The sequence below is a fragment of the Lepisma saccharinum genome, chromosome 1, assembly GCF_977018435.1.
Source record: "Lepisma saccharinum chromosome 1, izLepSacc3.1, whole genome shotgun sequence".
Lineage (NCBI taxonomy): Eukaryota > Metazoa > Arthropoda > Insecta > Zygentoma > Lepismatidae > Lepisma > Lepisma saccharinum.
The window spans coordinates 172,113,231-172,125,746 of record NC_139229.1 but is presented as its reverse complement, the minus strand read 5'-3'; the positions used below and the strand labels follow the sequence as shown (position 1 = coordinate 172,125,746).

The window sequence follows — 12,516 nt, the reverse complement described above, 5'->3', positions numbered from 1 at the left end:
CGAGCCTGTTTATGTTCCAGCCTATCGCAGGAGTGCAACGTTGTACAGTCAGGAAACTGTGTGGCGCTGTGTTCTTGCAGGTAAGAAATTTCCAAAAAACTCACCACTTTAAGGTTAATCATAAGATGGGGCAAGACATTTTAAACCTGACTGTCCAAGTCCCATAAATTTCCGTCGCCTATTGTGAGAGTTATTGTTTCTTGAAGAAACACTGGGAAACAATATGTCTCAACACACACACACAACCTGTTCATTTTCCTTCCATCTGTTTTTTCGTTGACGCAGCTGAGTTGTTGTGTCTTGGAAAACAATGGGTGTTAAATTCGTCTCAATATGCACAATGACCCTTCAGTGTCGTGGACATTCTCGAACATTGTGATTTGCGAGTCTTCAGTCAGAGTTTTCATAGCAAGGGCAATGTAAAATTATTCGCTTATTGTTTACTTGCTTATTCGCTTATCATTTTATATACACAAAAAATATTGTTGAATGTTGGACACACAGCAAATTCTCTTGTCTTTCTCTTCTGCTAGCAGTTAGTTTGGCAACACCACAAAACCTCTGGTTGTATATTGGCTGAACTCATGTTTTTTCTAACAGCATACACAGTATAACTACCATGGGTACAATTCAGTGCATAAATAATAGTGTGATGTTTCACTAAAATCTGTAGCTTTCAAGTTTGTATTTTCTTACATAAGAAAACCCACTCATCGGAAGATGAGGTGGATTCATCTGAGAAGGAGGATTTCCAGGAAGAGGAACAGCCAATAGAAGGTACACCCTCTCTCCGCACTCCTGTTTCAGAATTTGTGGGACACTCTGGTGTTGTTATTGCAGCTGATTGGCTACCTGGAGGTGAACAAGTGATCACTGCATCCTGGGATCGTACTGCCAACCTTTATGATGTGCAAACTGGTGAATTACTTCAGTCTCTTAGTGGTAAGTTTATTAGAATCAGATTCTGTCTGTCTACAGTATAGGGATTATCAGCATGGGAGCTAATATTGCATTTCAGTTCATACATGGGTACAGTGAAACCTCAATTTTACATTTTCCCACATTATACGTTCAGTCTTCATGGTCACAATAAAGCAGTAAAATGTAACATTCTTATGGATTTTACATTTTGCTGCCTTTCTAAGTTGTTGTTTTTTTTTGTCTTGTTCCCTTGAGAAAAGTAAATTCGAGGTTCCACTGATATTGGAGAGCCTATGCACTAATTTTTTCATAATATTTTGAAATATAATTTATTTTCTGAGAATATAGATATAGGCCTAGTGTGATTGTTTGAATGAACATTCCAGTTGTGCAAAAAAAAGAAAATGCAATTTTTTATCAGTTTGGCAAATTATATCTGTAAATGAACATAATTTTATTAAATATACAAGATGTGACCTTAATCATGGGAAATTTAGTTGATGCTTAGTTCATCTACTCAAATTATTGTTCTTTTTGTAGGTCACGACCAAGAGCTAACTCACACATCGTCACACCCTTCCCAAAGGCTAGTGGTAACATCTTCAAAGGACACTACATTTCGTTTGTGGGATTTTAGAGAAGCAATACATTCTGTTTCTGTATTTCAAGGCCATACAGAGTAAGCAACCATTTTTTTCTTCATATAACACTTTCTCCCCCCCCCCTCCCTTCCATACCAGCATGGGTACATATTATGGCTGAACTTTTCCCTGAAGCTCACCATTTTCTGTTGATAGTAATACTTGTCTTTGTACAGCCTCTGTAAGGTTCATCAAATGAAAAGGGTGCACACATATATAAAAAAGTGCATTACAAATACACAGATTGTATTCATGGTAAAAATGAGCAACAATGGGAATGATATTTGCAAATTTAATTTTCTGCAGCTAAACTGCAATGACTATTTTATGTAAACTGAGTACCCAGCAATTCAAATATACAGTTACAAAGGACAGAAAAATCATGAACACTGTTGACCAAATGTAAGTACATGAAGATGTGTGAAGTTTTAATAATTTTTGTGCTTAATTTGTTGTGAAAAAATTAGAAAGATTAACCTTTTGGTGCCCAAGCGTCTCGAACGAGATACCCAAAAGTAACCCTCGGGGTACCAAGCGTCTCGATCGAGATGCTGTGTCAAGGTCGTAGTTTTTATGTTATAACTTTTCTATTTTTGGCTAGAATTTTGATTTTATTTTTTTATATTGTTCCTAACACATGTATTTAACAGAAATGGTTGTTTGCATTTTTTTTTGTCTTCATGAAAATGGAGGGGGAAAGGCGGGAAAAGGGACTTCTCTTTTGCCTCTCTTTTCAAGGTCAATTTTTTACCGACAAAGGAAGACCGACAGTATCCGATGTCAAAATGAAAGTTTTCCGTGAGGGTGCAAGCAGGGGGGAGGGGGAAGACTGGTTGTTGAATCTGCATTGTGAGAATGGAATTTCGAAGCACGCTGAAGGAAACCTTTTTTTTTTTTAGCACAAGTGTCCACAAGTGGCAACACTGGTTACCCAGCATTGTCTAAAAATAGAATTTCAAGCAGCTGCAAGAATTGGCGCTCATTTGTCACTACGTTCTAGCTTTTCGTCTGTGAATGTTGTGCGTAGGTGTCGTTTTGTGCCCAAGTGCGGACATTTTTTGGGTGGTGACAATTTTTTAAAATAATTTTTGGGGTTTTCTCCCTTCCCCCTCCATATATACACCAAATTTGCATTAATTTTGCATTTTGTGCTTTTTGCCATTTTTTTCGGGGTGGGGGGAAACACCATTTTTTTAAAGAAAAGTATTTTAGAGGGGATTTCCCCCCTTTCCCCCTCCATATGTGCACCGAATGTGCATAAATTATATATTGTCTGAATCTGTGATTCATTCTGCGTACAACGGTATATCTTTCATATCTCTAGGGCATTTAGTTTCTGAGCTATTGCATTTTGAAGCTTGAATCAGTGGCATCCCTACCATTCCTTTTGGGGGTACAATTCAAGTTACATTGGTCATACGACAATGATGCAAATATTTTTCTGTTTCTTACATGCCAGCGATAATTTCTATGTGCATTTCGAACTTTTCATATCCTTTTTTTTCAGGGAACGGGGGGCGAAACCCCATTTTTTTTTAAAAAAAAAAGTATTTTCAGGGGATTTCCCCCTTTCCCCCCTCCATATATACGCCGAATGGGCATAACTTATATATCGTCTAAATCTGTGATTCATTCTGCGTACAACGGTATATCTTTCATATCTCTAGGGCATTTAGTTTCTTAGCTATAGTCATTTCAAGGTACCGCTGCATTTCGAAGCTTGAATCAGTGGCATGCCGACCATTCCTTTTAGGGGTACAACTCAAGTTACATTGGTCATATGATAATAATGCAAATATTTTTGTGTTCCTTACATGTCAGCGGTAATTTCCATGTGCATGTCGACACTGTCATGTACTTTTTTCTTGGGAGGAGGGTGGGGGAACCAAATTTTTTCTCCCGAAATTTTGGAATTTTGAGAGTTAGCCCCCTCCCCCCGCCACATATACGCCGAATTTGCAAAAATTTCATATAGTCTGAATCTCTGGTTCATTCCGCGTACAACAGTATATCACTCATCTCTCTAGGGCAATTAGCTTCCAATCTACACTCATTTAATTGAAACTCTTCATTTTGCTCAAAATCGGCTCGGTACCCAGAGGCTTACTTGTGAAAAAGGTCTTGGGCGTCAAAAGGTTAATGTTTTAAAAGTTTAGATTGCAGCAATAACACTTATGCTACAGTTATTGGTAGTTTAATATAGATCAATTCCAGAAAAATTACATCTTTAGATTGCAAATATACAATACATGTGTTTCTAAACACTAAAATTTGTCTGTAGAAAATTACCTCATTAAGTATTATTTTACTAACTTTGATTCAGAACATCCCTATTTATAGGTTGCCAATTGTGTCAGTATTTTACCTTCAAATTTATTTTTATATAGTGCTGGCAGAATTTGAAGGAATTTTGCTATGCAAGTTGAAAGACTAGTACAGTGGAACTTCGATTTTACATTCCCAAATTTTACATTTTCCTGCATTATACATTCAACATAGCAAAATGTAACAAAAATTTCCTCGATTTTACATTTTCCTGCATTTTAGGTTTTTTTAGTGTGGTCTCCTGAAAAATATAAAATCGAGGTTGCACTGTACTTGTAAAATTACTGGGTTATATTTTTTTCATTATATATTTCATGAATCACATAGAGAAGTAAAATATCAATAGAACTGCTTCTAAAGTGTCAGATGAGTTGATTTCTTGAAATAATGAATAAATGTACTTCACAGATTTTAGAGTAAGACTAATATTTTTATAAAGCAGAATAAAATTAACTTATTACTGTACTTTAGGTATGGCCAATTTGAAATCTGTACTGATACAAATAAGGTATATTAAATTTACAGATAACCAGTATTCCACTGAACACGAACTGTTTATTAAGCTTTTATATTATTATATGACAGGATTTTGCCTCAAAATAACAAGAAGGACAAACATTAGAAACAATGTGAACAATCCTTCCAGCAATTAACCTAATCTTTATTATCCTATCTTTATCATGTCTTTTATTTTTAATTCATCAGCCTTCCCTAACATTAAAAACAATTGGAAATCTGTGATAATGTAGTTATGAATATAAAAACAGAATTGGTGTCAATTCAATATAATGAGCCTAAATTCATTCTGATTGTAAGATACGTTCATAAAAGAAAATAACAGAATCACAGAATAGTGCATTAAATTACAGACCATGGAACCAGGAAAATTGTTATTGTCTTTATCACCATTTATAGTAAACATCAGCTAGGAAGGTGGTTCAGATAATGATTTTAAAATGTATTGTAATGGAATAATTCAAATGCAATCAAAGATGCAATGTATGTCAATTAATCAAGAAAATCTGTTTTAACCACTGCGATTCAGTTTTCTTCCTAAATAGGGAGGACTATAATCCTGATGTGTTTGTAGATACTATAGTGCTCCGAGTACATTGTCATTTTAGACATTTAATTGTTACCTTTTCAGAACAGTTACTTGTGCTGTCTTTACAAAGGAAGATAAAGTGGTTTCAGGATCTGATGATAGAAGTGTTAAAGTGTGGGACTTGAGGAACATGCGATCACCCCTTGCCACCATACGTGCTGATTCTTCAGTGAACCGCCTTGCTGTGTCAGGAAGTGGCGTTATAGCAATTCCGCACGATAATCGTCAAGTTAGGCTGTTTGATATGTCAGGTCAACGGTTAGCAAGGCTACCAAGAAGTAGTAGGCAGGTTAGTAAGTGAATAGGTATCCAGTGTATTTCGTGCGTGACTTTGGATGCACATAGCATCATGAATATTTTTGTATTACCTTATATATTCTTCATATTCTTATATGCATTTTGGACAATGCAAGTGAGAGTGAAACCATCTTACGCTTAGTGCAAATGTGTTAAAAAAGACTACTGAATACCACAGACTGGCACAGTTATGCTTTAATCGTGTCAGCACAGCTGGTTTCAAGCAAAACCTGCACCAGATGGCAGCATTTAACATGCAAATTCTTGAAAACTACAGATCTTATTTCAGTCTTGTTTCATTACAATAAAATATGCAGTTATTTAAAGTGTAACATATTAAGGAGGTATTTATTACCTTTCCTTTAGATATGAGAATGACAATTTTTTTTCAAAATGTTCACAATGTGTGACAATTAGGAGTCCATAATTTTCAAAATTACCCCAAAATTACGATGTTTTTAAAAATTAGTGCAATTTTTTTGAAATTCAAATTGTGGGACAGGAAATACACGACCTTGCAAAGGACTGCTTTTTACAAACAATTACTTACAAACATTGTATTCGAAAAAATTTAAATTTTTCTTTCAAGTTTTGTAAATATGAACTATGGCACTTGTGGCAATTGTGTGTGTAGATACAAAAATCATAAAATGCATTGGTCTCTATTCATAACTCGGTGACAGTAACTCCTTAGCAATGTATTTGCTGGATGTGGCTGACTTTGATTTTGCGGATGTTCGCATCTGAAACTAACAATGCATTTTGGGCTATTGCACATTTCTGATCTACAACAAACAAGAAGAGTAGTTTGCTGATTAGCTTCTCTCACTCAAAAAGAGAAGGTTAAAGAAAAGATGCCTGGTAAGCTTTGGAATAGGCAGGAAAGGACATTTGGAAAGTAATTCTGTTTCAGCCAATACATGTTTCATTTTTGCTCGGATTTTACAATTTCACACTTTAAGGTGATTAAGACACATACCCCTGAAGAATATATAAAACAGGTTCTGCTGTATTTTGAAAGAAAAACAATGAGCTAGAGGTGTTACTCATATGTAAAATTCAAAAATCTATTTTTCAATTGTATCATTGTTGACAATGACACTTTGAAATCCAAATTTACTATGGACATGAGGAATAAATGGTGGAATTAATAAGATTATTTTGATGAGCCACGGTGGTCTAGTTGATAGGGTGTCTGACTGCCACGTAGGAGATCTGATCTAAGGTCAGAATTTCTCTAGCCTTGTCCCCCACATAAATCAATGGATACCAAGGGGAGGGAGGGTGATAGAAGTTGCTGAAGCATGCTGATCACACCACCTCCAAAATGGCTCAGATCAAGAATGTGTGGTGCCCTACCCCCACATCCCCTAAAACATGCCTTCATCGCAAGGTGCTACTTGCATGGGGAACTTTACCTTACCAATAGGATAATTTTGCATTATGCTCTGTGTGAACATACATAATGAGATGTAATGTTGCTTTTATTTCTTACTTTCAGGGTCACCGTAGAATGGTCTGCTCTGTTGCTTGGGCTGATGAAGCTACTAATTTATCATGCAACTTATTTTCTTGTGGATTTGATAGATTAGTTCTGGGTTGGTCGATACAATCATGTAAGGACTCTAAAGATTAACTGAGAAGTGCAATAGGTAAGAAAAAAATGGTGTTCCCAGTATAGCATTTGGTAATTTTTAGCTTTCTGCCATCAAATTTGTGTGGGGGAAGTAGCTACACCCCTAATGGTATAAAGAAGCACGGGCAATTCAGTGTAGCCGACATGTACAAATAAACATGTTCATAGAAAATGTACGTTTCTCAACATTCTATTCCCTTTCAAAACTTAAAATATTGATTTTGGGTGTAACTTAAATGTTTGTGTATTTTTTTGTCTATTGTTGCAAGCACAGACATGTAATGGGCTACATAAATGGTGATATTTTATTGTTTATATTTCTATGTTTTCTTGGAAGAATGGAAGCTGAATCAGAAATATTTATTGCATCTAATGGATCTGATGTTGCTAGTATCATCCATAATAGGCATATAAATTGTAATTATTCTTATATATATTTCAATGTATGTCCTCTATTTTGCCAACACAGCCATCCCTTTTCAAAGCCTTCTTCAATTAAAATTTCCATGCATTGCTAATGCTGGAGTAATTTAAATGCTATAGAAATGATTGCAATAGTTATGTTAACGATAGTTAAGTGCAGGCAAAAATCAATTTTTGTATTTAGTCCAATCATAATTTAAGGGAATTTGGAAGGAAATTTGAAATTGTACTTGATGATGGATGTTTTATGTAACGTAGAGCTCTTGAATTTGGAGAAAAACATGAAATCCTTCGATTTCTTGGACAGATATGAAGTGATTTAATTTTAACAATCATGCCTTATACAAAATGTTTCTAAAGAAGCTAGGAAGTGATTAATATATTTTGTGTTCTTCCTGTTCTCCTCCCTCTCTCTCTTTTACAAGGTAGGATAAGGGGGAAAAGGTGGTTTTTGTTTTTTAGAAATTGCACAAGTAGCATCTAAATAGTGAAATTAAAAATGAATATAAAACACAAGTTAGATCTATTGAACACTGGATAGTGTTCATAGTTCCATAGGCATTAGGAAGATAATTCACCTAAAACAAATGGTCTAGGATAGGGTTAAAACTTTGGGTGTCATTTTTTTTGTACGCAATTATTTTTGTCCTCTTGTGTTTGTTCCTGTTTTTGTAGCAAGATATCATTTTCATGCATAGAAGTCATTAATTCACAATTTTGTTTTGTAAAATTCTTTATGAAATCATAGTTTATATATTTTCATAATATGTTCTAATTTCAACTTCTGAACTTTCCCTTTGTCAATCAATAGTATCAGAGTTTCAATTGCATCTGATTTTTTCAAATCAATAACAGAGTTATTGATTCATTTCAGCCCCAGTAATAATGATAAAAATATGTTTCTGTAGTTATATTTATGACAAAAAACGTGCAACACATTATTGGAAAATTTTTCTGGTGATATATGATGATAATGTTCACTGCAGTTAACAACCATGATTTCTGTGAGTTCTTCCTGCCTTTTGAATAACATCAGATGCCATAAACTTGGAGACACATCCAGAAATGAAAATATAATCAGGGCTTATACCACATTCTAGGATGCATGCTACTACCAAGACACTTAGATAGGTATCCCAGTATATGTTGCAACTTTTACATGCAAATCTATCAGAGAAGTATTGAGAAATATTTTCAGAGCATTAAAAGAAAAGTTAAGTTTATACAATATTTGGAAACTGGAAAGGCGGGATATTTGCTTTTCAGTTAATTGCTAACAAGAGCATTGAAATCATACCTAATGAAAATATTTATTTATATACAATTGTAAATTACCTTAGGAACCACTGCTTTCAATAAATTATTTCTTTGTTTTCATTAAGATATTTTTTTTTCCAGTAGGCATTAGAAATTTAAAAAGAAAAGAAAATATACAAAGAGAAAACAACCAAAGAATAAAGTAAATTTCATACATATCAGTGGGGTTGAGCTGATACTGGTATCAGCTGATGCTTTTCCAATGTTTTGGTCTGTCATGGGATCTACAAAATTGCCATGACACTTTCACAGTTTCTAATTATCCTGCTAACTATGCAAAATTCAAAATTTCTTATCATTTTGCACCAGTTTTGTCTGAAAATCTGGATTTTGTGGTTACATAAAATGTATTTTAATATTCTAATGCCAATTCTTGAATATTTCAAAGCAAAACTCTGGTAAATTGATGTATATAATTGGAGTGAAATAATTACACACTAATATTAATCAATATTTTGATCAACTTGTAATTATTACAATTGACAAGCATGAGTATCAGTGGGAATTGGTATGGGTATTGGTTGAAAGTGGCATCAACCCAGCCCTACATATGAGATATATAAAACAATTATTTGCATTGTTACTATTGGCAGATTTATTTAACTGTAATAGGTCAGTAAGATGTAAGGACAGTATTGTATCTTAGCATGTATGAAAATACAAAATGTTTAGTGTAGACCATTGGGTGAGATGTGGTTCTTGCTTAATAATATAACATTGATTCCATACTTCATTAGTACTGAAGACTCTAAATCATTATTCCTAGAATATCTCGAGTAAATTTATGATCATTCATATCATTATAATTTTGTCCAAGTAAAGGTTCCTTCGCACAATTCCCAGTTATAGTGACCTCATTGATATCTTCTTCAATTACATTTTGATATCCTGGTATGATGGGAATGAAGTTATCCTATTCCAATTTATCTTCACACTGGACCTCATATTCTTAGTGTTTGATTTTCAGACATTTCAGTGACATTTTGCATAAAATGTCACAAACAGTTACTTGGACAAAAATCTTGAGACCTGACACAACTCAGAATAAAAATAAATTATTTTCATGTTGTGCTTTTATTGAATGAAAGAGAGAGTTGTACAATGTTATTGTTGTGTGGTGGTGCTACACCAGTGCTGCAGTCTTACATCATCATGTTGTTGCTATGTCTGTAACTGGAAGGTACTTTTGTGCAAGCAAAAGAAAATATATGTATTTGTATGCACTCGTTACCATGTATAAAATACACTAATTTGTTGTTTTCTGTTATTGGAATTTGTTTTGTTACATGTCCATTTTTTGTTGTTATTTGTAAACGTTACTATGATGTTTCTGTAAAAATGAGCAAGTCCCCTCCTGTATGACAATATAGAGTGCTTGGGTTAGAAAAATCAAATGACTACATGTTGCTATTCATCTTCTCTAACTTCGTTCACTTGATGCCTTCTTGCAGTTTGTAGTTTTGACATGTCTATGTAACACATTTAAGCAACTTTCATAGAAGAATATATAATGCACTTTTTACAGAAAAAAGGGAAAGCAATTAATCTCCACAAATAAATTTTGGTTAATTAATATCTTTCACACCATTGACACTATTTACAACCATTAACCTTCGAAACTACACAAGAAAATTTTTAAGGAAACATTTATTTTTCAAAGTAACATGTGAACTTTGTTAAAGCAGTCAGTTATTTGCATTCATAGATAATAAAATTACAATAGTTACTTTAATCTAATTCCATGCACTTTTTTAAAATTAATATCAAAATGCATAAAATCATAGGTGCACTCGGAGGTTGTGTATTGAAAATCATAGGTTCACTTGGAGGTTGTGTATTGAGGGAAATAAAATATTAAAAACTTCTCTTCTTTGTGTTGCATCATGCCAAGAAGACGCACACAAGATGTTGAGGTAGAACCCCATAAAATATCGATCTCTGACACAATGGTATGGAGTGGGATATGTAATCAACTGCTGTAGTTGCATTTTACAACCGGAAATGCTGTACTTTTATTCTCCACTACAGTTTTTAGCAAGTGGAGTGTAATTACAGATGCTTACTTCATATTCAGATTCTGTGGAGGAGAAGTTGAGAAAGTCTGAAATCTGGAAGCATGCATTGTATGAATTTGATTTCTATTTATATTGACATTTATCATAAGAATTGAATGGTTATTTGCCTCATCTTTCAATGTAAATATTCATTTCTATTATGGATATGTGGGTAATTTCACATGAAACTTGTTCACTAATAACAAGGCTGAATCCGCTCATTCCTGTTAAGTTGAAATCCTGCACTCCAAGTGTTGGCTTTCCAATTGAATGTCCGTATATAATTCCCACCTGAATCTTGCCACCAACATCGTAAACGATAAAAATTTGCCAAAGTGACAGGTACTCTACTAGTGTTTCATTTAAAAATGTGTACATTCAGATAAATTGTGTCCATGTAAATATAATTGTAAATATTTCTCTGGATACATGTTTACATATTGTGATGTATTGCAGCTCTATATTTTCTGCAGATAATAAAGTTGTTTTATTTTAATTCACATGAGTCATTTATATATGTAATGTAAGGGTTGAAAACTCCATGTGAAACATCCTTGTAGTTAATATATACACTGTTAAAAATGGATGGTGCAAAAAGAAAGTCCTGTAGTGAAAATGGTAAACAACAATTTCCTTTAAGACCAAATTTGCCAACAGTGCATTGCATGTTGGTTGAAGAAGCAATTTGAATACACAGGCTGTTCCCAAACTTCTGTATGGGTTATAGTACAAAAAACATCTAGACTGTAAATCATATACGTGGGGTGTTGAAGGCAAACTGAGACCTTTACTTACGTAAGCATAAAAGTGAATATGATCACAAATTATGTATGGTGGTAAGTGGCAAGCATCTTCCATCACAGTTGGTCAGCATGCAATGCTATTTTAGACTATTTTCTTAAAAATTGAGTAGTAAAACTATAAAACTATAGTGCCTACTGTAGTATTTCAGTATCAAAGTGTTCACTAATAAAGTGGCAAATGTATTTAAGAATCAAAATTTTAGATTTGTTAATTTACCACTTTACGACAGAAATAACCTGTATTACATATATCTTGTTCCTCAAAATGGATACAATTACAGTATTTTGATAATGATATGACATGGTATCTAATTCTGATTTGTAAGTAATTCTCAGTTATACATAATATTTTCTCTTCACCTTGACATACGTACGTATAACTCAGGTTCAACTGTATTGAGGTTTATTCTATGAGGGGCAGTCAAATGAAAACCGAACACCCATCATAAAACACATTCCTCGCAAAAGTTGGCAACACTGTTATGCATCGATATTGCCATCTGTAGGGTAGGAGAAATGCATAGTGAAAATGCACAGGTCCACACAGTTGCTTCGTCATTGCTCAGGAGGTGAGCATAGTGAAAAGTGTGTTCGTCCAGCATTGGATATGGAGGCAAGCAAAGAAGAGCAGAGAGGTGTGGTTCGTTTCTTGGTGGCTCAGGGTGCTGGAACACGCAAAATTCATCGTCACATGTGTGCAGTGTATGGTGAACACTGCATGTCCCTGACAACTGTGCACGAGTGGCAGAAGAGATTCCGCGAAGGACACACATCACTGCAAGATGATCCCTGCCCGGGACAGGCTCATCGAGCCATTACGCCTGATGTGATTGCGAGGATCAATGGTCTGATCCGGGAAGACCGAAGAATGAATCAGAGGAAGAAATTCGTGTTCAGGTTGGCATTAGTCATGGCTCTGTGCATGCCAGTATCAAAGATCACCTGCAGTTCCAAAAAATTTGCATGCAGCGGTACCACGAGGAAGAGTATGCGT

At 34.5% G+C, this 12,516-nt stretch overlaps 1 protein-coding gene across 4 annotated transcripts in view; it reads left to right on the top strand.

Annotated features, from left to right (window-relative positions):
• LOC146004038 (WD repeat-containing protein 37-like) overlaps window positions 1–11,219 on the top strand; it is a 30,017-nt gene extending 18,798 nt beyond the window's left edge. For 3 of the 4 annotated variants that reach the window (XM_083142631.1, XM_083142622.1, XM_083142642.1), the window contains exons 7-10: window positions 702–942; window positions 1,462–1,600; window positions 5,035–5,281; window positions 6,791–11,219. In XM_083142631.1, coding sequence (XP_082998757.1) covers window positions 702–942; window positions 1,462–1,600; window positions 5,035–5,281; window positions 6,791–6,925 — 762 coding nt within the window. In that variant the 3' untranslated portion in view covers window positions 6,926–11,219. The remainder of the gene's footprint in view (window positions 1–701; window positions 943–1,461; window positions 1,601–5,034; window positions 5,282–6,790) is intronic. The other variant, XR_014443884.1, reaches the window with a different exon arrangement.
• The last annotated feature ends 1,297 nt before the right edge of the window (window positions 11,220–12,516 follow it).